At 40.4% G+C, this 25,387-nt stretch overlaps 1 protein-coding gene across 1 annotated transcript; it reads left to right on the forward strand.

Moving 5' to 3' along the window:
• The first annotated feature begins 461 nt into the window (after window positions 1-461).
• ptpn9a (protein tyrosine phosphatase non-receptor type 9a) lies at window positions 462-24,932 on the forward strand. The gene is made up of 13 exons (XM_055009294.1): window positions 462-1,048; window positions 9,608-9,751; window positions 14,120-14,209; window positions 15,941-16,065; window positions 16,383-16,488; window positions 17,250-17,360; window positions 18,956-19,272; window positions 19,893-19,980; window positions 20,341-20,410; window positions 21,242-21,320; window positions 21,414-21,564; window positions 22,334-22,541; window positions 22,715-24,932. Exons 1-13 carry the CDS (start codon window positions 1,016-1,018, stop codon window positions 22,903-22,905), a joined length of 1,713 nt encoding a protein of 570 aa, XP_054865269.1. The 5' UTR covers window positions 462-1,015; the 3' UTR covers window positions 22,906-24,932.
• Window positions 24,933-25,387: the final 455 nt, after the last annotated feature.

Genomic DNA, 25,387 nt, shown 5'->3' on the forward strand with positions numbered 1-25,387 from the left:
GTTAGCTTTATATGTAAGCTAGTTGTGCTGAAAGATGTTAGTGGTATCAAGCTTGAGATAATCTCAGAAACTGATTAGGAATGTTTCTTGGAGGTTCCAACTTTTGCTTCAAGGTAAGTGCAATAAAGCTTTTCTCCACAGTAGATTAACTTGAAAACAGTCTTCCCTGCTCTGACTCTGCAGATCACGTTCACTAATTTGCTGACATAATTTGCATAATTGCTCCAGTAAATTAACAATTAACACACATTCAAGGGAATTTTAACGCAACAGTACGAGTAAATGTAAGTGATTTTATTTTGGTAATTCAACCACCCTGTGTGTTTCAGAGCCCTCATGACTCCAGATGCTAACTGAGGCTCAAAATGGTGATTTTCCTGTTTGGTTTCCTATTTTTATGAATGAAGGCGGAGGTCAGTGAGCCTTTGTCGTGTTCTGCTCCCAGCCACCAGGGGGTACAGCAACATGCAGAAAGAAAGCTCACAGTCTGCCTCATTGTTCAGGGCTGTGTGTCACTCTCTCACAGCATAAAGGCGACGTTCAGCGCTAAAAACTTGCGATTCATGGCATGGAGGAGCCGGCGGGCAGCTGCAGCCTCTGATGTGTGTCAGGTCATCTGGAAGAGCTGCAGATCAGGGTCTGAGCCCAGTGACCATCGAGCTGAAGCAAAGCCTCGTCTAGCTGCTCGAGTGTAGTCCTCTTCTTTTTTTTTTCTTCCCTGCCTTATTTTCTTTCTCCTCGGTGAAATCTGACACAACATCAGCGGCTTTTCTCTCCCAGTTTGGATGGCAGATTCGTGCTAATTGACCTGCGGCGTGCTTCGCAAACAGTGTCAAGAGAAAAGAAACATTGAGCTCAAACGGCAGCGTTTCAGATGCTTCCAACTTTGAGCCAGAGGGACAACCCCTAAACCCCGTTTTTACACGAGGGACAGACACACAGACATCTCCGTCATCTCCCACTTCATGAAAAGGACGCGTTTGGCGAAACGGTGATCAGAGAGCTGACGGGAATCATGGCAGCTACTTTATCGGCGGAGGAAGAGCAGGTAGGCCTCTAAGAGTCTTAACGCTAACACTTCTTCGTGTCTGATTTTTGGCCCAAATGTTTCGGGTCTGTACCTGCAGGTATTTTTTGGCGCTGCCGCCGCTTGTGCGCACCGCAGCGCCTGGCGACGGCAGTGCGCAATGGAGGATCTGTTGCGAAACGCTCCCGATTTCGGAGCGGAAATACTGTATCGATTTCTGGCGTATTATTGCTCCGGTTGCCTCGGTGTCAGTTCCTCTCCTGCGGCTGAAGCTGATGTGTTGCGACACAGGCCGAGCTCGCCTCTGTCAGCCGCCACACATGTAAAAGGCTCATTTCCAGTCTCGAATTACACACCGTGACATTACCGGGAAAGCTTGAGGAGGCAGAGTTGGAAACGCGTCCACGTTTGGGCCATTCACAAGTATGGGCTTTACAGTAGAAACTTGGCTTGGCCATGGCTGCAGAGCCCTGCTAGGTATGCGCCAATTAGACACTGTGAATCTCACAATGCAGATACATTCACATATTTATTATCAAGGATTAGAGATACATGTTGTCTCAATCTTTATCTTTTTAAAGCTTTATTTGAAATATTTCTGTATGCCAGAACTTAGTTTTGACAAGTTTCCCATTGATTAAATCCCCGTAGAAATCAGATTTGATTTCAAAAACCAGAATAAATAAGTAGTCACACCACTTAACTCTCTGTTTTAGATAAAATTCCAAGAACCGCAGCCTAGTATTGGGTAATTTTAAGCCTCATGAACTCAAAGCCTAAATAACTGAGCATTTATTCTGGGATTGAATGAGCCCTAGATAATTAGAGCAGAAAGAATTAGTTGATTAATCAGATATTGTTTGGTTGATCTTGTTTGTAGTCATTTCTCAACATCCTCTAGTCTCTAGTTTCTCAGCTGGAAAGGTTTGCACCTTTTTGTATTTGGTCGTCACAGATTGTAAATTTAATTTTGCTCACATTTGGACTGTTGTTCATGCAAAACAAGGAGTTTATCTCGGGCTTGAAAGAAATCAGGATTGGCACTTTTCACAATACCCTGATTTTTTTCTGGTGAGAGTAATAGCAGAATATTCGGTAATGGAAAACAGCAGTTGCAGCCCTGCCTAATATATATTTAGTTGCTGTTTATCATCCTGCCAAAGCTAATTCAGTCTACTGCAACAGTCGTGCAATAAATCCTGCCTTCCTGAAGGCTATACTGTTCGTTTTCTCGTCTTCAAAGTGTTTGTGTGGCAGCTGTTTGCACCAATGTCAAATTATATTGTTAGGCTCGGAGGTGTTTGTAGTTGAAGCTGACAGATAAATTTGCCTGAATGATAAATTAGCTAGTATAGATGTAAGCTCTAGATAGGTTTTGAAACAGTGCCACCATTTTTTTTTTAGTTTGACAAATTTAGGGGAACATTGGCTATATTCATGTTCTAGGTCACATAAAAAAAAGATTAACTGATGTCGTACATCAATATGAATAGTTTCTATTTTTTTCACCTCATTTAGGATATTTAAAGAACTGAGAACAATACAATGCAATGCAATGCAACCGCACCACAAACTGCAGTCTCTGAATTTGAATAAATACTAGTCTAAAACATTCATTTAGGAGTTAAGAGACTTTCTATTTGACTGCATTAGCCATGTGCACATATTAAACTGGTAACTGAATGTCAGTTACAGCATTTAGAGCGTCTAGTTTAAATGTAATCAATCAAAGCTATAGTGGGATTAACCATATGAAATCCAGCACTAGCAAAGCAAAACTGTTCCAGAGGTGGAATAACGTATTTAGCTTTTCATATGTTCATCTTGTCGGTGCTGGTCGTGCCCGTGCCTTCTCTTCCTGCTGACTCCTCTCATCATCTGGCCAGCAGAAAGCTCCTTATCTGCCTACTCCATTTCCTGTGTGAGCCAGGGCCCCTGCTAGGGTACCGGACGCCCTCATTACATCTACAACCTAGTGGGGGGGGCGGTGTTTGGGTGTGTGTGTGTGTGTGTGTGTGTGTGTGTGTGTGTGTGTGTGTGTGTGTGTGTGTGTGTGTGTGTGTGTGTGTGTGTGTGTGTGTGTGTGTGTGTGTGTGTGTGTCAGTGTGTGTCAGTGTGTGTGTGTGTGGCAGGGTGGCTCTCTCGGGAGTATACAATGGTGTAGTGGAACTTCACTCTAAGGGCAGCTGTTAAAAGTATTTCCACTAGACTCCAGGGGGGAAGGGGGAGTTTATGAGTTGCAGAGTGCGTGTGTCTATCATGTGCTTTACAGAAAGAGTGTGTGTGTCTGTGTGTGTGTGTGCGTGTGTGTGTGTGTTGAGTCTACTCCCAGGAAGCAGCGGAGTGAGAGAAAGTGGGGAATAGGGAGATAGTGACGTTATTGACTTCCTGTTTTGGTATTGACTCGTGCCAAATGGGACTCAGTGAAGTGAAGCGAAGCCGCTTGGCAACAGCAGCCTTACATTTGTAAATGGATTAGCATGGCATCTGAAATCAGATAGATTCTAGGAAAGACGACGTCAAGGACAGCCTTGAATCCTTTCGCAACATAACAATGAAAACCATGCATTGTTTGAAGGATCAAAGTGTAATCATGACACTACCTACCTAATCCTTCTACAGAATTTCTTTCAGCTGAGACATTAATACAGTCACCATTTACTGTATGGCTCTGTCTGACTAGACTGTGAATACAGTGGACAATAGTATTAGTACAGGATCAGTATTAATGTTGGAGACATTGATGACAAATCCTTGTAACAAAGGACTGTGATGGTAGCAAGTAAAACAAAAGAACATTTTTGGAAGCATGGACGTTACCAGGACTATAGCACTGACACACCCAAATGAAACGCAGCAGCGAATAAAAATTTACCACATTTGACAAGTCAATATACAACATGCCTTCATGCTTCTGAAATAGTTTGAGTGGTGGGACAAGGAGGAAAGCCCCAACCTCATGATTAGTGGACAACTAACTCTACCACTGGAGCCACAGCTGCCACTAAATGCTAATAGGTTTGATGGATGGTATCATGCAGAGCTGTCACAGTTAGTTAAAATATACGTAAATGAATGGAAAAATATTGATTACTTGTTTGGTGTGAGCTGTTTTTCTTTATTTTATTCGTAAAGACGCCTATCCTAATTCCTAAAAACTCACCTCTGTTTATCAAAGTTCCATATTTAAAAGTTGTTGTTAGGAAATGAAAATAACTGATTCGACATAGCTCTTTAACAGTTGCTCCCTTGAAAATGCGTGGATCTGTGAAGTTCCCGCCTAACCTACATATGAAACCCTGTATTTCTGAGACTGTCTATGGTCTGTCATTGCAGTTTCAAGGTGAAAATACTTGTGCATGGCCTTAACACTTTGTTTCAATCATGATATATCTTCCAGTTTGTAAAAAAAACACTATATAGACATGTCAACAAGGTCAAACTTTTTTTTTTTATTTTATTTTTTTTATTTAAGATGGGACAGTGCATATTAATCAACATGAGTCAAGAAATGTCCACATGTAAATATGCCAGATTTAGCCTCGAGGGCTAATTTTCATCTGTACTCCCAGGGCAGGTAGATGTTAAAATGACACAGGACAAGGCCACACAACAGAAAAGTTAAAAGGTTAAAAAGCCAAGACAGTGTAGACAATAGATTGAAAAGAAAAAACTTACATGCAGATATCAAAGATAAGACATAATCAAACAATACACAGACCTTAATAAAAAGTAATACTAATAAAAAAAAAAAACATAAGTATTAGTAACATTGAATTAATAACACTACATGACTTAATTTTCAGCAGAGAAGATCTTCCACTGTGCACCACTTTAACTCGTTTAATAATATATCACAGCATTTCAACCTTTCCAGCTTTCTATCCTGTTTAGAGATTTTGGTCCCATCGCCAACATATATGGTCTGTGAGAGTTTTTGAAATTTTAAGACGGCATACAACAAATTATGTCTATTTTTTGCTAGTTTAAGTGACTATCTTTATCGTACTTTGGATCAGATAAAACGAGCCATTTGCAGATTTCACTTTGCACACTAGAAAATGTCTCAGATGGATATTTTATCACCAAAACCATTGGTTAAGATAATAATAGTGTGTTGCCATAAAGTAGTCCTCATTGATTTGCAGAATCATAACTCTAGAGATGTTAAAATTAGAGCTGTCCATATAAACACTGTAGCAAAGTCTCTAATAGTCGACAAGTCATGGTATATATCGTGATATGACCCAGTTGAAAATATGCATTATGATAAAGTGTTTCAGAATCAGATAACACTACGTGCAGTCATGGCTAGCAACATGATAAATGTGGTCTGTTGTAAGCTTCCAGTGTATCAGTGCTGTGGGCAGTTGTGGCAGAAGGAGGCTGAGCAGAAGATGGTGGGTTGGAGCCCAGCATCAAGGGTGTAGGTGGCAAAAATTTGCACAGATAATATATATTGAGCGGCAGGAAATGGAGATGTACAGGATTATATTTAGAGACCACAGAATATAGTATTACACATCTAAATGATCCATTGAAATGACAGGGTTATGTTTTTAATCAAATCATGATTCTAATAAAGTAGCTATCAGGAATACTGTCGATTTAAAACGCGATAATGAACACTCAGCTTTATTGTACATTTACAGGTAGTCTCGCCACATAAACCTAAAATACTGTCTGTTAGATTCACATTAATCCTTTCTAGCGCTCCTTTAAGTTCATCGCCAAGCAAATGCAGCAAACAGTAAAGGGTTCCAGCTTCTCGCTTTTCAGCAAGGTTTGTAGATTTTCATTGTCTTACATTACAGTGAATTGAATATCTTTGGGTTTCTGCCTTTTTATGGGCAAAAAGGCTTATTGAAGACAACACAGAGGGAAATTATGATGGATGGACCATTTCTTTGGCTTTACTTCCAGCTAATTATATCCTCAAAGCAATGCGGCACATTATAAAGGGATGGAAACGGTGTTCGGGGGACACTACACCTGCCTGGAATGATGCAAAATAATGGTGATTCATTACTGTCTGTAATCTATGTTAACTGCACACCACAGAGTGAAGCACCAATTACTCCTGCCTGTTATTGCATAGGATTTTTATATTGCTAGTAAATGAGTGAACAAGTGAGTGATTTCTGGCAGAGCCCCTGTCTGCCTGTAGCAGCACTTTTCTGGGATGGTTTCCTGTAGCTGGGAGTCCTCTGATGCAGCATTAAACATTTGTGTACCTGTGGATAATGGGGAGGTAAGAACAGACCACAGCTTCATCCATTAACTCCCAGCACAGCAGGTCCCAACCACAGGGAATCTAATCAATTAGTTATTGGCAGTCATTGTCAACACCACTGCTGACCAACCCTGACAGCAAACAGGATTATGTAATGTCAGCTGTGTTTTAGAAGGCCAGAAACCGCCTGCTTAAAATGTCTAACTCTGCATTCAGAATGACTTGTGACCAGATACTTGCGCAAACCTCTCAGCCTGTTTAGATTCACGTCAGGCAGCATAAACTAGAATTGAGTGCCTTTTTAAATGCATAATCACAAAGTTCAAAAAGAAAATCTCCAGCTATTTCAGAACTGGAGCAAGTCAGGCAAATATTTATGCATCCTCCAGGAATTGAATAAGTCACTCCTCCGCAGTGAGTCTTCCACCGCAGTCCGGTGTGCTATCATGAAAACAAACTGGTTCATCCTCAAATTCCACTCGGGCGGATATGGCCCCTAGTGCAGAAAAACCAAACAAGACGGGCTTCTACAGGAACAGAGGGGTCACTGCCTGGAGTTGGCAGGCAGTCCTTAAAAGGCTAAGAGAGAAAGAGCAGCTGTCAGACCACTGAAATTTTGGAAACCTGAGTGTACCTGACAGCAGTCTGACAGGAAGTTGTCTTTGGCCAACACCAAAGGATTAACGCTTCACAGTTCAACAACAAAGAGCAGACGGCCTGCGTTAAAAGGAACATGTGGATTGCTTGTTAAGAGCCGTACTTTTAAGAGAGGTGTTTTTCTTGTGGCAAAGTGTAATCTAATTCCCCGTAAATACCCTAGAAATTCTACCTACTCTACAGATTCTCAAAGTTTTGTAACACTCCAAAAAAATGCAGACTTCCCTAAATGTGTTTTACCGTTTCATTGAATGTTTTGGGGGTTTTTTTTGTATGGGAGGGTGGTTTTACTAAAGTTTCTGTATTGAGTTGGTATATGTAACCAAATAATCTAAGCTCAAAGGACCTTTTCGTAGCTTGTGGGGATTTTTGCATACCACAGTTTTCTTTAGTGAATGGAGCTGTCTGAGATGCCTTCATGTGACCATATTCTTGAAAAGCAGGCCTGCTGGACTGAAAAGAGACACCTGCAGACACAGTACCATAGTGGCACACTTCCTCGGGAACTATTTTGTTATAGTAAGGCCCCGGGTTTTCACAGCCAAATACTGTAGGTCATTCTAGGATCTTGTACTGTTCATTGTTCAGTTTTGAGGTCAGATTTATGATTAAATAAGTCGCTGTTTTCCACCAAAACTGTGTAAGCTCTTGTACTTGTTCTTTAATGCAGGGAAAAGCTGAGAATTCAGTCACCCCCCTTTGCACATTTTCCCCATGAGAGTCGGATATTAACCGACCTCGGCCCTGTCAGGTGCAATCATCCCTCATCCCTTGCATGCTAAGGCATCTGAACAGAGCAGAAGCTGCAGGCCCTGCTGTCTCTGAAAGCACTGGCTTTCCTGAGGAGAGACAGTGGCATCCTGTCTTTAGGCTCAGAGCTCGTCAGTGATCGTTTTGTATTCCTAAAGAGCCGCGGATTCCCAGAACTTGACTTCCTGTCTCCCATGCATGCCCCACCGCTGCTGTGCCTGACCAGAGAAGCGGAACCCTGTGTTTAAAGTGCGAGCTTTCATTGCCTCCTCTGTCGCCTTTTGAGGATTCACTTGGTGCTGACTCGCTAACTCTGCGGGTGCAGAGGGTGGGAGAGTGTGGGGGCCTGAGGGAGTGTATAATCAGCGTAGAGTGGCAGGAAGCCCCTGAATGACTGCTGGCTAAACGCACAAGTTATTTGCAAGATGGGTGGAAGGGCTTCGTGGTAAACATATTTTTTAAATTTCAAGTGCAGCATATAATCGAGCCACTTTTATTGTTTAAAAAAGACGTAAAAATAAAACTTATATTTTGAAAGAAGGTCAACTTTTGCTCTAATTGTCATTTCATAAAGTTATGAGAATATTTTCAAACAAACACTGGATCTTATGACTACTGCAATGTGAAAGGTATCACATGTGATAAACCCACAATGAACTATCATGAGTCTGCAGTTCCCTTCAGCTCTATAGAGTCTTTATGGAGTTCACTTCATTGTTTTGGCTTTTGGGCCCACAACTTTACTGTTCTGGCTCTCTTTCACTGCTCCACTACTCATAGCGTCATTTTTGGCCATGGCAGGCCAGTGTTTTCAGCGAGTTCTGAAACTCAGTACTGTACCTGCTCAGCACAAAACAACACACAGACAAACTTAACAGCTAGATAGTGAAAATAGTGGAGCGTTTGGCAGCTGAAGAACCAGATGTTTCCCCTACAGGGTTCCTAGAGAACACAAAAGGGGAGAAAATATTGGGCACTTTTGCCACGTAATCACCAGTAATCATAACATCAGTCATCGTTTTTAGCTGTTTTCCATTTTGCTGCTCTCTTCAGTGGTTCTTTCCTTTGGTTGTAGTCAGATTTCACAAGAAACTACATGACATCTTCACCTGAAACATGTCCCATTCACATGTGTGAGATTTACCCTCACAGAATTTGAGGGTCAATAATTCACCCTCCTCTTGGTGAACAGTCTTCCCAAAATCCAGGTCTGGTTCTCTAACAAAGCAAACCTGCATTTTAATTTCATTGCCATCAGTGGCATCATTTCACCGAGCTGATGAAGAACTGCTTTATTGGTTTATATCTCGGCACTTGAGTGGCTTTACTGCCAAGTACTATTAAAAGTCTGTGTGTGCAGCCCTGTCATTATAGCAGCTTCATGTCATAAACACCAGTTTAGCAGGATTCCATCTTCTTCCCCTCTTGTGCTTTAAACTGCAGGTTTTATTTCACTCAACAAAAGTTCTTTCACCTACATTCTGTCATTTATCTTCATCACTACTCAGTTTTACTTGTTCTTTTTTGCTCAACCATGCACTGGAAATTTTTTTTTTTGTTCTTGTTTGGCCTCCACAAAATGCCCAAACATTTCCCAAGATAGCTGCAGTTAACATACAAGATGAAGCAACAAAACTGAGGAATAACTTGTGCAAAACTAATCGTTTTGGTTACAGTACGTTTATTTGGCACCTTGCATTGTCATTACATTTTGTCTGCACCACTCATCATGACTCGTTCTCCAGGCTGTACTGAAGTGTATGCAACACCAACACGGACGTCTTACCAGGCCACGAAATTGCATCAAATATTCTGTGAGGCCGTAGATAGCACTTCCTCTCAGGATGTATCAAGTTTAAAGCCCAATTTCGCTTCCTTCCTATGTGACCCCTTCGATTATGGGAGTACAAAGTTTGTGACAACATCTGTGTCTTTTTCAGGCTACCAGGCAGTTTCTGGAGGAAATCAACAAGTGGACCAGTCAGCATGGAGTGTCACCATTGTCCAGGGAATTGGCTGTCAAGTTCCTCATGGCTCGCAAGTTTGACGTCCTCCGAGCCATCGAGCTGTTCCACAGTTACAGGGTAAGACGACGCCACTGTTGAATGATGTACCGATAAACAACTTTCCAACACTACAGTTTTGATACTATGTGATATTAAGTGTTTTGTACGAGCTTTAATTAGCTGATCTCACTATGCCACCTCATTATTATTCTGTTGTAGGAGGAAAAAACACTTGTTTTATTTCTTTAAACCAATCAGTTATCATAAACAGGGCAAAGCAACGAGTGCTGCTTTGGTGTTCTCTCAAAACAGTGACTGGAACCTTTTTGGTGGAACATCTGCATTCAGAGGCAAGAATTGTCATTCAAATGGCTCAATTTTTTTTTTTTTTTTTTTTAATTAATTGAAGAACCCTCTTTGAGGCATGGTAGGTTGCTGCCTGGAGGTTGTTGATGTGGTTTTCTGTAGTAAAGGGGATTATAGAAATGGTGATGTGCAGGTAGCTGAAGGGGAAAAGAAAGCCAAGTGAAATGTGCGGCTAATTGCAGGCTTAGACCCACAGTCTACAATCAACTATAGACCAGCTAACGTACATAATCAAACACAAAGTGTAGTCAAAGCAAAAGCTTATAATAAACAAAAGTTATTATTAAAACATTATATTTTTTGAATGTACCCAACATAATTTGTTGTTTGCCAATACGAGACTACAAGGCCCTTAATTATTAGCAACCTAAAAGACTGGACATGAACTCAACATATTTCAGTGGTGCTGTAGTATTAATGCACAGCAATATTACTGGATATAAATAAATGTATAAATCATACATACTAATTATCCTATAGATTAAATCATTTTTGTATCGTCGTACTAAGGTTATGTACTGTATGTTACACAGCCACAGGCAGAGCTATATTAGCACCGTCACTGCAGACAGGTGTTTTTCTGCTGCTCCTGTATGTTTGTCAGCACTGCTTCAGGTCATCAGTGACTAAAGGGAGACAGCGATGGCAGTAATGCTCATGACATGTGCTTCAGCTTCTGTCTGCCACTGCTAACCAGATCACAAAGCCGCTTGCTTTAATGTTGTTGGCCACTTAGAAAGCTATAATGGAGCCAGAAAAGGCAAATGAGATTTAGAGAAGAAATAGTTTGAGATGAGCTGACTCATCTCTGGTGAAAACATAGTTTCCAGTTTTTAGTAACCTAAATTTAGAAAGGTATGCACATCTAAACACTCCATTTCATCTTTAATCTACACCCACATTGGAGCAGTCTCTCTTGTGCGTCTAACCTCGTCTTGCTTGTTGTTCAGTATGTCAGCCACTATGTCCACAGAACTTGTTTTTAGCTTCGTGTTTGGACAATTATGACGTGACTGCAAAATCTAGAACATAATGACTGATGATATGTTCTATAGGACAAAAGATTAATTGGGGCAGCACATACACAATGTTCCACTTCAGGGTAGTTTTATCACATCTATTGAATTTAGCAACATCGTAGAGTGTCTCTGCATTGAATGCAAATCAGTTAAACTTCCTTTTCAAAAACAGAAGACGAAATAAACAGGTTAATGAGAGTGGAGTGTTTCCAGCATACAAACAGAACTGTATCACAAGGCCTTTTTCATAAAACATATTTCTTCAGAGGCTGTAGCCAAGCAAGAGATCGCCTGAGCAGATGCATCAAAAACCTCGGGCCAGACATGCACGCACTTACACACACCAACTCACACACTGAATTATACACAGGGGGATATCTCAAGAAGCAGCATGCAGGCTTTTTCAGCCTCTTAGAGAGCTTGTAGCTTATCACGAAATAAGTGTTACGTTGTCCTCAGAAAAAAATTACTGGCTCGTACGGCTGAGGTTATGAAGTTAGTCCAAAGGAGGAACACGAGGTTTCACATGTTGGGTTTACATACTTAAACAATGTCGCCCTTTTGAAGCATAACAGAAAAACAATAGTCATGCATCTCAAATGAACATTGCTGATCTTCTCCTTTTTATGCTTCCTGTTTGTTTGCTGCGCTCTTAGCCACCTCCCTGGGGAGAAACTCAGAGAGAAATGGTCCCAAGTTTAAAACGGCGTAAATCTATAGTAGCTGGATGTATAAGTGGCTTTATACATGCAGCTATAGGGACACTGTGAGGCCACCTGCCTGCAAGGCCACAGCTGAAAACAAGTAGAGTGGCGTTCAAGGACTCGTGGGCAGCACATAATCAAGTGCAATGGAGAAAAGACGTCTGTTCACTACCTATTATTACCATCAAACTGGAAAATGATGATGAAGATGAAACTTCCTGGGCAGGATAAGTGGATCAGACTGCAGGTCTTCCTAATGATCTGAAAATAACATCGAGATAATAACATAATCAAGACATCCTTCTCTCAGTCAGTAATGACTACCAGAGAGTTGAAGATAAAAATCTCATTTTGGCCCTAAATGGTCTATCCTGCTGTAAATTTCATTCTGTCCAAATTTGAACACGCAAAATGGGATTTATCTGCTCAGATCTGCTCTAGTTTATCCAACCAGCAAACGGAAAGTTCCCAGACGTCTCGCACAGACTGTAATGACCTGAATAGCTCCGAGACGTGGCAGGATTTTTACCACCTACCTTTTAGTAAACTCACTTCAATCATCAAGGTAGGTTCTTATTTCAGCAGTGGATAGCTGGCCTGCGTAAACTCGACTCATTCATGAATGCCTTGAATGTGACTTTGAGAAGGATTAGTCTCCCCTGCTGTGCCACAGTTCACTTAACTCTGTCTGATGCTGTGTCAGCACCAGGACAGAGGCTGGGGACAAGCAATTTGTCAGAGCAAACTAAGGGGGGAAAGTTTCCAGTGCAACGTTTGTTTGGTTGGAGGGGCTGAGAAACAGGAAAGGCTGGTACTCAGACTGAGGTGGTGTTTGGTATTGCATCATCTACTGCTGTGTGAGTAGTTTAAGCTGAGACTGTAGTCTTAATAATGCATAGCACTTTGATAAATCCATTAAAGGTAGAGTATGCAATTCTGAAAGATTGTAGATGCTTGCTCTCACTGCCCCCTTTTCCCTCCATCTTCCTTTACCCTCCCTTTGCTGCTGCCTGGTGCACAAACATGTACATATACTTAGCTCCCGTTCACCCAGATTTCTTTTAGTACACACAAATACAGTGCTGTTTTGTGATGCCAAACAACCGTCATCATAATGCTTAAATAATTTCCGCATCTTCTAAAAGACATGAAAAAGTCCAGTAGTAATTCAATACATGCAGTATAGAACTGCATTAAGAGAAGGCAAAAAAACTGGTGTCACAGTGGTCTAATGATTATTTTTTCAAAGCTTTACAGCCTCATATTTATAAAATTCCATAAAATAAAATGTTCTCCTTACTCCAGCACAATGTGAAGAACTCAGCGCATCATAAATGGTTCAGTCGATATTTAGATTGTTTCATTTCATTCTTTCTTTCACCCATTTTCATTTGGTTTTCTATTATTTTCTGGCCCTTTTAGGATTGGATTTTTTAGGGTAACAGAAAGTTGTTCAATCATGGTTCTCTCCATGGAGGCTTTAAGAACATACCAGACTAGCAGCACACTAATGGGTGATCAGCAGTGTTCATGTCATGTGCTTCATACAGTTAAATTAGAGGCTTAAAACCCCCATGTCTGTCCAGCTTACCTTAGCAAGAATAGTAGAAACAGGAAAACGGCTAACCTGGTCCAAAGATGATCAAATCTGCCTGGAAGCGTCTCTAACACTCACTGATTTGAATTGCTTATTCTTGTTTAATCTGCAAAAGTTTAAGAAAGTTTAAGAAAGACATTTTGGAATTGTCATGTGTGACTGTGCCTGGTAACTTGTGTTGTCATCACCGTCAGGTCCCCAGTCAACCAACACCAAGAAGTTACTGCACCCAACACTGAGCAACACTGAGACATAACCCTCTGTTGCATTGCATCATGTCATTTCACACACTCTGTACATTTTAAATAAACATGTTTTCATTAAATGTAAAGCTCTAGAGGGAATGTAGTGGGATTTTCTTGGTTCCAGGGCATTTTAATATGTCTCAAATATGCCAAATGTTTGTCTTTGATACTGAAATTGAAATTGGGGGTTAAATTAGTTTTAAGACTAGCAGATCGTACCAACACCAACTTCAACAATGGAAACTAAAGTGCTCATATTTCCATATTATTGAAAATAAACAAATTAAGAAGTGCAATAGTAAATTGCTTGTCCTTACAAGCTTACTTTATTAACTCCCACACAGCCTCTGAGGGTTAAAAATAAGGAATGGAAACCTTGCAGAGAGGGGTCCTCCTGGCAGGAAAGTCAGCCAGGTGGTTTTCTATTGTTCACAGAGAGGAATTTACCTCAAAGTGACGGTCTGTTATAGTTCTTCCACTGCCTGACTTCACCTGCTGTGATCCGTTTTCTGCAGGAAACGCGTCTTAAAGAAGGAATTGTCAGACTTCAGCCTCAGGAGGAGCCTCTGCGCTCAGAGCTTCTCAGTGGAAAGTTCACCGTGTTGGTAAGACTGCCCTTTAAATCTCCTCCACATTTAGGCTTCCTTAAATGGAAAAGCCCAGCCTCATCTTACACAACAACTAAAGGATAAGACAGATGATATTCTACAATTTCCTTATTATAAACAAACCCAAAGCCAACCCTGAATTAATCCCACCTTAAGTATTGTCTCTATATCCAAAGCCTGATATATCTTATTCCACTGTGTCAGTGAGCCTAGTTGTTGCTCAGAAACTGTGTGTTTCTTTATTATGATGAATGTGGCACACTGTCTTATCATATATAATCACTAGAGAGAAAAACGGGTATTAATCTGCTGCCGAAGATAATCCACACTGAATTTTGTGCATTTACTTAAAACTATGGTGCCCAGCTTTTTTAGGAAATTATTCAGCTATTCAAAGGTGTTGGGTTACAGTGTCACAAACGTAGCGAGGAAGTCACAAAGTACTCCGACAGATATTGTTTTTTTTACAAAGAATTGTGGACAAGAAACTAGAACAACAGCCGCCTTATCCGTGACATCAAATAATGTCTTTATGAAACGTCTCAGTTGTTACTTATCTGGGTTTGTGTGTCGTTATAGTATTCTGTGCAGTTCAGTCTTTTCTAATAGCGTATATAGCTAAACATTTTTCAGTTCAGAATAGAATTACTCGGGCTGGGACACTAAACACTCTCTGGGATTGCTTTTTGGGCTATTGGATCAATCATTTACTTAATGACTTCAACTGATAATGAGATCATGTTTTATTGAAAGGACGGATTAAGGCAAACAAACTGAAAGCAAGCCTTCCTAATGATGCATTTAAATTCCTTTCAGTGTGCAAGCTATCGATTGACTAATGTTCCAAGTGGGTTTCCTGTGCCAGATAAATTTAGCCTTTTGTAAGCCAAATTGCAGCCATAAAAGATGCCACCTTCCAGCACACAACACACGCACTCCCACTTTCCTGCGTTTCCCTTCTTCCTTCCTCACTGACGTGCCACAGTGGCATTGATGCTGCACATCCTCTCGTCTGACGTCGGAGTTCTCCAGCCTCAGCAGCGGGCTTCATATCCTGCATGAAGTATTTTTAGCCCTCATGTCAGAGAATACAGGCTTATTTACTTACAAAAGGACAGATCCGGAGTATCTCTGGTCAGCGGCTTCGCTCAAGTAAAGAGACTTCTCATGGCACCCGCAGTCTCAACGCTGCTCAGCTTTGGCATGGAAAAAGCGCTCTGTGTCTCTTTTATGGAAAAAAGGGGGGGGGGGGGCACTCCAAGGGCTGCAGCATCATTATTGACAACAATTGTTCCTCCTGCTGAAATGCTGACAGCACTTTTTGAGATGGCAGCCTGCCAGCCACCAGCATGTGAACTCAAGTGCCCCCCTGTGGTCACAGTTCATTCTTCATTTCTGTAAAGCTTCCATTTGGGTGCCGCTCTGAAAACCAGTGAATTCTTTCAAGTAGCACGTTTTTACCAATTATTCATGCATCTGAGAAATAAGATTATTGCTATTTATACTGCAGAAAATATGATAAAGGGACAACACATCGTTTACTGTTCTCACTGTATAGTAAAAAGCTCGTTGTAATATCTTGCTTATGAATCCAGGAATGAATAATGGAGAATTAACACAGTGCTAATATACATTTCTCAGTTCAGTGCAGGATGGCAATGAAATTGAAATAAACTTGCGTGCCTGTGTTGAATGGAAAGGTAACCTGTTGATATTGTGGGTTTTCAGAGCGTACGAGACCCTTCAGGTGCCTCCATTGCCTTGTACACAGCCAAACTTCATCACCCCAACAAGACTGGCAACCACGTGGTGCTTCAGGCTCTCTTCTACCTCCTAGATCGGGCCGTGGAAAGGTGAAGCAGTTACATTTTGGCATTTTATTTGGCATGGAATAATATTGTGTCATCTAGCATTGGAGTCTGGCACAGTATGTTGCCTCAACTAGAAACCTTACCAAATAAATCACCCAATTTATTCCTATGTGCTTAACTTTTCCTTCAGGGAATCCTATAAATGTAATACCAAATTTGTCCATTCAAAGATGGTTTACGCTGTGTTCAGTGGCAACTGTGCTATATTTAAAGTCTGCAGTTTGAAGTATTGCTGTCTCTGATGTATTGGAAAATAAACTTTGTCGTTTTTTTGACACAAGTTTCTGTTTGTTCCACAGCTTTGAGACCCAGAGGAATGGCTTGGTGTTCATCTACGACATGGCAGGCTCCAACTACACAAACTTTGAGCTGGACCTGAGCAAAAAGATCCTCAACTTGCTAAAGGTTGAAATTGCAGTGTTGCATGTTAAATTTGCGCAGTAAATGTTCATGTACAGAAAAAGCCAAACAAGGACAAGCATCTCAGAAAATAAGACACATGATTCACAGCATTCAATGTAAACTTTATGGAAAGACTCATATATCTTGAAGGGAAGTCAGATGTATTTTCTGTCTCTGTTGAAAGTGATTCACTCCTTTCCAGGGTCAGGCTAATGCTTAACAGCTGAGTTGTGTCCTTTATTTTGTGAAGAAGTTGTTTGATTTAAGTGAGGTTGATGTCTTTACAGAATTTAAGTGCCTGTCTAATGGGCAAAATGAATGGCTTATAAAATGGGTTGACAAGCTTAAGAATTAATTAGTGCATGCATCAAAACTGGTGCTTATATTTGGCAGCTACCTGCATGTCTGCTACATTTTAGTGAGTTATGCTTTAGGAATGCAGTAGTATGTCCGCTGAGGTCGATAACACAGACACTAACTGCAGCAGTGGCATGTATTGTGTGCCCACATATTGATCTAAAAATTGACTGGAGCAGCCAAGTTGTCTTCAGTCACATTCAGTTAATACATAAATCCAGAAGTAGCACAAGATAAAGTGTGGAAAGGGGGGAAGTAAGCTTTTGAGACACTCTGTATTGTGTTTTGCCTGCAACACCTCTTTATTCATTTCAAATATAAAAAAAATTGCACATACATATCTAGATCATGCATTTTAAACAAAGAATGAAGAGTTTATTATACGGTGTGTTGTCTCTCTCCACCAGGGGGCGTTCCCTGCCAGGCTGAAGAAAGTGTTGATTGTCGGGGCTCCAGTTTGGTTTCGAGTGCCGTACAATCTGCTCAGCCTGCTTCTCAAGGAGAAACTTAGGGAGAGGGTAAATGTTCATTTTCTAAGGCTTCTCACACACCAGCTCTTCAGCTCCAGGTTTATGTCGGTACATCATTAACAAAAGTGCTTTTTAGTTTTCCTGGAATGGCAAATAGTAAGTGAGCGAGTGATTCAGTGTCTCTGACTGTCGCAAGTGATCATTTGATTAGGGGCTGGTCTGTAACCACTTATCCATCCTGCTGCCTCATGCATGTCTGGGATGTTAATGCATGAATCACGGGAGTCGATCAACCTGCCACATTACTGCCCTTCAAGAATTTTATTAGTATGGATTTCTTTAGAGACTGCACCACCTGATGGTTCTCAAGATTATTTGTTCAGTCCAAACTAAAAATTCACCACTAAATGCATATTTTTTTTGGCATGAAAACATTTATTTTAAAAAATTCAGTAAAAAAAAAATCTTCCTGTTTAAATAGCTCTATGTCAAGCATAATCTAGAGCGCAGGCATCAAACATGTGGTCCATGGGCCAAAACCGGCCCACCAGAGGGTCCAATCCGGGACGACTTTGTAAAGTGTAAAAATTATAGAGAAGACATTAACTGCAAATTATAAATTTGTAAAATTCAAATTTAAAATAGTTTCTAGACCATGACAAGTTGTTTTGATCATAAAGTAAAATACTAGATAGTTCATTGTTCTTTTGTCAGTTTGTGTCTCATTTTTGTAATAGTTTGCCTTGTTTTTACTGTTTTTGTCTTTTTTGTCTGACTTTTGTCATTTGTTTCATGTTTTTGTTGTTTTGTTTCTCGTTTTTATTGTTTTGTTTTGCTTTATTCGTTATTTGTGTCATTTGTGTCATTTTGTCTTTTTTGTCTCACTTGTATTTGCCTATTTTTTGTCACTTTGTGTCTCATTTTTGTAATATTTTGTCTTGTTTTTGTTGTTTTGTGTCTTTTTTGTGTCTGACTTTTGTAATATTTTCTCAGTTGCAATGTGTAAAAGATGACTCTACCTCACACACACACGTGCCTATGTTCAGCAGCTCAGCACCGACTCATCAACAATTATCACTATTTTTGCACTACAACATTTGCACTATGTGGTGGCCCCCACCACCTGCTGCTACTGGTCACTTTATTCACTTAGTCACTTTTTTGTTGTACAGTGTACTTAGATTTTTATTATAGTAGATGTTTGCTTTTATTATAGTATTTACTTTATCTTTATTTTTATCTCTATTATTTGTTAAATGTTTAATGTAGCAGCATTGCACCGAGTCAAATTCCTCGTTTGTGAACCTCATGAACAATGGCAATAAAACTCATTCTGATTCTGATTCTGATTCTGAGATAAACTGAGGCATGTTGTTGAAATTTATTTTTTTAAGAAATTCCAGGTTGTTCATAATGTTTTGTACAAAGGTAATTCCTTAAATGTGAACATTTTTGCACAAAGGAAAAATTTGGAGTTGTTGTTATTTATCGGTTGTTATGCTGTAATTTTACTGGTCCGGCCCACTTGAGATCAAACTGGGCTGAATGTGGCCTCTGAACTAAAATGAGTTTGACACCCCTGATCTAGAGGATTTAATCTGTCTTTACTGAGCCCAGTCGATCTCTCTCTCTTCTACCTTCAGGTTCAGATGGTGAAAATGGCAGAGCTGCGCCAACACCTCCCCAGAGACTGTCTCCCACAGCACCTTGGTGGCCTGCTGCCTCTGGATGCCTACAGCTGGAACCAGCAGCTGCTGGCGGGCCAGAATGGCAGAGTAGACCCTGTGGATGAGTTAGTGGGAATCCCCATAGAGGATACCTCCATTCACGTCCCTGGACCTGAGTCCATGCGGCCGCAGGAGCTGCTGACGCACCTCGGCAGGCTACAGCGCTCAGGCATCCATCAAGAGTATGAGGAGCTGCGCAAAGAAACACCGCCTGGAACCTTCCACTGTGCACAGTGAGTTCACAGCAGCAAACACACACTCAGTGTTCACTTGTATGGTCTAATGCAGTCCAACAGAACCGCTCGGCCATAAAGTCTGCTTTTATTATGCCTATAATCTTTTTATGCAGTATGTGCAATATTTATTCTGCTCCTCTCATGTATGTGAATTGGAAAATTAGAAGCCTCTCAATGTAATTTAGTCCATACCAACACTTCCTTCAACTGTAACCTCAACAGTAAACACATAACAGAATTTACACATATCTGACTGTCAGCAAAAAGCGAAAATTATAAACTTAATAAAAATTTAACTTGGCTTTGTTCAGATAGTTTGTACATTTAGAGTTCTGTATTTTTATTTTACATGTTTCATCACTTAAGTAAGATATTTATTAGATATCATTGAAGCTCCAGCATTGGAATTGCAGTTCTGGCTCTCTTCCCATTCAAGAGGAGACTTATTTATGAGGACTTTTTGTTCATAATATATGTACCCCAGCAGTTCAGAGTTAGTATTTTAATGGTAGACATATCAACCAAAAAACATTATAGCTGGGATTTTCAATGAATTCGTTGTAGACTGCCATAGTAATAGACATCAGTAGTAACCTTTGCCTTTAATTTGTCAACAGAGCAGTCTACAATCAGGAGAGAAATCGCTATGGAGATGTGCTGTGCCTTGATCAAACCAGAGTTCGTTTGAAACCCAGAAGGAATGAGGTAACCGCTTTTTAAAATATGCATATAACAGGTGTCACTGATATCAGAAGAAAAACACTGCCAGATTCATTCATGGTACCTCTCAGCTGCCAAGAAATCAGCCAAGCTTCAAAATTCTGAAAGGCTGCCACACTGCCTGGTGGCAGTCCAGCATCAGAGTAACCAAAGTACTTCAATTCTGTTGCATTTATTCTGACAAAGTCAATTATTGCTCCATTGGCCATTATAGACAAATGAGATTTACAGTCTCATTCGGGTCATAGCATACTTGTTTTCAGTTTCCTTCATCTGACTTGATGTACCTCAGATTTTGTAAGGGTTCCTTCCACCTTTGTGACAGAGCCTTGTTGTCCCTTACAGAGATCAGACTACATCAACGCAAGTTTCATGGACGGCTACAAACAGAAGAATGCTTATATTGGTACTCAAGGTATGACAGCTGTTGTGTGTTTGGTTAATTTTCCTGATTTTCTCAAGAATATTGAAGAGATCATTTTCTAGTTATTGGCCCAACTGCACACTGACATAGACTGTTTTGTTATTCATATTTAATCAGCACTCCGGCTTCCTCCCACAGTCCAAAAAATATTCTGAGGTTAACTGATAACTCTAAATTGCCCGTAGGTGTGAATGCGAGTGTGATTGTTTGTCTGTATACGTAGCCCTGGCGACCTGTTCAGGGTGTCTCCTGCCTTCACCCTAAGTCAGCTGGGATAGACTCCACCCTAATGAGGATTAAGCGGTGTATAGATAATGGATGGATGGATATTTAATCAGCTGTTGGTGATGTAGGGTCACCCTCAGTCATGTCGGTTAACTGGCCCTTGCTGTTAAATACATATTGTGTGATTACAGAGCACTCTTTTGAACATTTAAGTTTAAAACTGCTGTTCATACAGATCCAAACTAAATGAATGGTTCCTGCTGTGAGTAGCTGCTATTGGGTCCAGTTCTTACTAGGTAAAGGGTAGATACATCCTGTTAAAATTGTTGAGAATGTCAGCATTCAGGTTAGCTGTTAAGCAGAGGTTTAACTGAGACTCGATGAATTTGTCAGTGATATACTCATTTGTTGAAGTTTTGTACATAAATTTGATCAAATTTACAGACTGTAAATGAAGAGTCAAGTAAGTAGTTGTTAGTGTAGTTCATCAGGTCACTACTCCATGCAGTTAAATAGATGTACCTCAATACACAGCTCAGTAACAGAATTTATTAAAGAAACTTTTTGCCTTTGAATCTCTCTCTTTGTACTGTTTAGGACCACTGGAAAGGACCTATGGTGATTTCTGGAGAATGGTCTGGGAACAAAACGTCCTTGTTATCGTCATGACGACAAGGTAATTTGAGCTGATAAGTCAAAAAAGGCTCCAGTTTCTCCTTTTGTCAAACAACATTAATTCTATCAACTCCATCCTGTCCCTGTGCTACAGGACAGATGAGGGCAGTCGGAGGAAGTGTGGTCAGTACTGGCCTCTGGAGGAAGGTGGACAGGAGGTCTACGGTCATATGGCAGTGGTGAACCAAAGGGTGGACCACCACACCCACTACAACCACACCACCCTGGAACTGCACAACACTGAGGTACACACATTGAGGCCCGTTTTCCTTCATTCATCTTCGGCTTGCAGTGACATTACAGTATCTTGTCACCATGAGATTATGACAAAAGTTGAGGGAGACTCCAGTTAGTAGTTGCTTCTGGTCAAAAAATACTTCCAGTATATAACTTCATGTGAAACTTCTACATTTCTGTGTATAGCTTAAACAAAGGTAATGTTTAGAGTGAGCTTTGGTGGAGTTGGTCATGTCTCCAGGCCTCCAATCTTTTGATGCTGAGCAACTTAGTGTATTGGATGACTGACTAGAGCAGCTATGATATAAGATTTTCAGTACACAAAGCCTGTGGCCAAAGGAATTCACAATATTGTCATGATATTGAAGAAGGAAAAGCAGAAGCAGGAAGAAGACAAAGAAAAAAAAAGAAGAAGAAATTCAGTCAAATTGATCTTTTACTTTATTATGTTTATGTCAAAGGAATTACAGTCAAAACATGTGTAGGGAGGTTAAGAGAAATATAGCTTTTCTGTATGCTGTTTTAATGTTTGAGTTAAAACCACATAGTTACAGGGAGTGGATTTTTTATATTTTTTTTTATTAGGACGTTTTTGTGATCTCCAGCTTCATATTTACATTATAGAGGTCCAAGTATCATTGATCCCCTCATCTCACGATCAGCAAGAAAGCAAAGTGCATTCCCCCAAATGTTACTGTATTCCATTCATGATGCACCTGAACCACACTTTAAATTAGAATGTATTTAAATGGCAAATTATTTTTTCTACACACCCAGACATGTGAACAGAGACAAGTGAGTCATTTCCAGTACCTCAGCTGGCCTGACTACGGCGTTCCCACCTCAGCAGTGACTCTCATCGACTTCCTGGGAGCTGTGAAGAGACAACAGAGAAAGATGGTGAAGGCTTTGGGACTGCTTTGGACGGGCCACCCACTGGGACCTCCGATGGTGGTCCACTGTAGTGCAGGGATTGGGAGAACAGGTGAGACGCAGAAATTATTTTTCTCCAAAACCTTGACGACTGACTATTTGACATTCCCCAGTCGTCTTCAAATAATTATTTTGCAAAACACACCGACCCACTGTTAACGTTTCTTCAGTATGGTTGACAGAGAGGATGCAGATGTCTCTCCTAACCGGCTATGTTGTTGTCAGGTACCTTCTGTGCCCTGGACATCTGTCTGTCCCAGCTACAGGACGTAGGCTCACTTAATGTGTGCCAGACGGTGCGGCGCATGAGAACACAGAGGGCCTTCAGCATTCAAACCCCGGACCAGTACTACTTCTGCTACAATGCCATTTTGGAGCACGCTCAAAGACAGGGCCTGCTCCCAGCCAATCAGTGAGCTTCAGCCTCGACTTCCCAAACCAATCTTCATGAGCCGTATTATTCCGGCAGTCAGTTTGTTAACCCCAAGCCCGTGTTGTGTGACCAATTAGTCCAGGAAAGTAATCTTTACTGGCAGACCAAGACAAGACAGTGGCGTTGAAAGGCTTAATTGCCGACGTGATGTTTTAATGTGATAACATTCTGGCTGCCAACAATGTGATGTTTTGTTTTTGATGAACATATCTCCGAAAATGTGTGGTAGAGTGAACAAACTGCTCTGGTGTCGTGCGGTTTTGTTGTGCGTGGTCGGGCACATTGGGTAAAGTGAAGTAATGTTGGTTAACTTTTCATTTATTTATTTGTCACCGGTGGGTCAGGGACCTTAAAGGAGTAGTTCACCCCAAAATACGTTTGTCAGCCGCTAATATATCCCTTAACTGCTAGAATTAATATGGCCGTCATAGTCCTAAAAAGCTGTTACATTGCCTGTAACTGCTGCTGTAGAGTTAATCAAGTGTTTCACGGCCAAATAAATGCCACCAAGGCTTAATTACGGCCTGACCAGGAAATCCTGTTCGTTTCTCACGAGATACAAGATATCGAGAGGGTTTCCTTTTGTGGTGAAACGTTCCACGAAACCATTTCTGTTCCAAATAAGAAGCCTGATCTCCACTGTCGTGCAACAATAATGGGGTAACTTCAGCAAATTCTGCATTCACCACAGTGCATTTTTAGCTCATGTCTAAATGTCCCATAGATGGTACGAGCTAGTTTTGTATAGTCTGACGAGTGTCATACTGAACACAAGGAGGGAAAACTACAATTTGTTGCCCCAAACCAACTTGGTTAAGAAGTATTTTTGCCAAGAAGTTGTTGAAGTTGAATTCTCGTTTGCTTGAACGGCAGTCAGGCAGTTAAAGCACATCACAATTCTCAGCCTGTCAACTGTGTTCACTCATTAAATTCCTGTCTGTATGAGTTCCTCTTTAAGTTTTTTCCCAAATGAGTCCACTAAAAGCCAAGATTTTCCATCTCACCTGAATTTTGAGATCCTATAGCCGCCTTTGCTCACTGTGAGCTGGGCCACCATGCTTTAGTGACTGTGGGAATGCATTGCTAAACTCCCCACACGCACACACACTTGTTTAGAGTAGTCATGCTGCAGTGACTATGCCACTGAAGCAGGCATGTGTTAAAGTCATCAGTTAAAACCTCATGAGTAGTGCAATACTTTTTTTTGTTTTTGTTTTTACACAGATCACGTCTTAGCACTTTGAAATAACTGTTCCCAATGTGCTCTGAGATTAGTCATTGTGGCCATAGGATGGGAGGACAAATAAAATGTAATAGTAACTCTGTAGGTCTACATGTGATGCTGGGAGAACTTGATTGTTAGTGTAATTTTCGTGATGCTTAAATATAAAACATTTCGTGACATTTACTGTAAACATCTGCATAGAGCTTTATTGGGACAAATCAAGAGGACTTTACGGGGAAACCAGTAATTGATGATAGAATAGCTGAATAAACAAGCACAAATGTGTGCCTCCACCCTATAAAGTCCCTCCTGGGCACTTGAGAGTCAGAAATTGAAGTATATTTTCGTTATTATTGTGTTTCAGTTCTACAGACTGTGGTTGTAAACAGTGCTTTCATCTGCTCCCAGTATCTTGCCATTATTATAGAGTACATGTACAAAAACTGTGTCTGTGTGTCATATGTTGTTGCCGGGTGAAGAGAAAAAAAAAGAAATGTGTCCTTTGCTACAGAATTCATATTGAATTTGCTTGTAGTGAAGCATTTTTTAAGTCTGCCATGGTCATATAGTCTGATTTTAGAATTATTTTTCCTTTCAATGATGGATGCAGAATGTGCTCTATTTTATTTTTCTATTATATTCAACAACTGTTTTCATACGATTACCCAGGATTATACAGTTATCTACATTAATTTTATATTTGTTCTGTTATAACCTATTACTTTATCATTCATATAACTATTGATTGAAGCTATACTGTATTAAATACAAACTGCATCAACGTGTATGTTTGTAAAGGTGTGTCTTTCTTGGGATACTAGGGTGATTGAGAATGGACCTGAAGTTTGAATAGGAATCTAAAGTTCCTCATTTTGCAGTGAAGAGGTTGTTGGTTGTGATGTTTTGTGGGTGCCAAACAGATTCATAGTCTTGTACACTATTGTACATTTAGTTAAACTCCTCTAGTAAAAGTGAAATTGCATTAAAAAAGGTTAACCAAAGAACAGACAATATAAATCATGAAATAGAACTACAGTGATGAATTGATTAGTTGCCCACTAATACATTTATTTTTAAAATGTTTTGATAATGTATTCATCATCTTGAGTAATTATTAAAGCACAAAGTACATTCTCAGATTTCAGCTTCATAAATTGACATTTTCTGGTTTCTTTCCTCTTCTATGACAGTAAACTGTGGAGAAGACTCATGTTGGGTTCGTAGATCAACACTTTCACCA

The sequence above is a fragment of the Amphiprion ocellaris genome, chromosome 3 (assembly GCF_022539595.1).
Source record: "Amphiprion ocellaris isolate individual 3 ecotype Okinawa chromosome 3, ASM2253959v1, whole genome shotgun sequence".
NCBI classification, from domain to species: domain Eukaryota; kingdom Metazoa; phylum Chordata; class Actinopteri; family Pomacentridae; genus Amphiprion; species Amphiprion ocellaris.

What these genes read in the sequence shown, in the direction of transcription:
- ptpn9a (XM_055009294.1), top strand. Translation starts at nt 1,016, where the DNA reads ATGGCAGCTACTTTATCGGCGGAGGAAGAGCAG. An exon ending in GTGGAAAGTTCACCGTGTTG is followed by an intron (nt 14,210 to 15,940) that starts GTAAGACTGCCC and finishes GTGGGTTTTCAG; the next exon opens with AGCGTACGAGACCCTTCAGG. An exon ending in TGGAACTGCACAACACTGAG is followed by an intron (nt 21,565 to 22,333) that starts GTACACACATTG and finishes CTACACACCCAG; the next exon opens with ACATGTGAACAGAGACAAGT.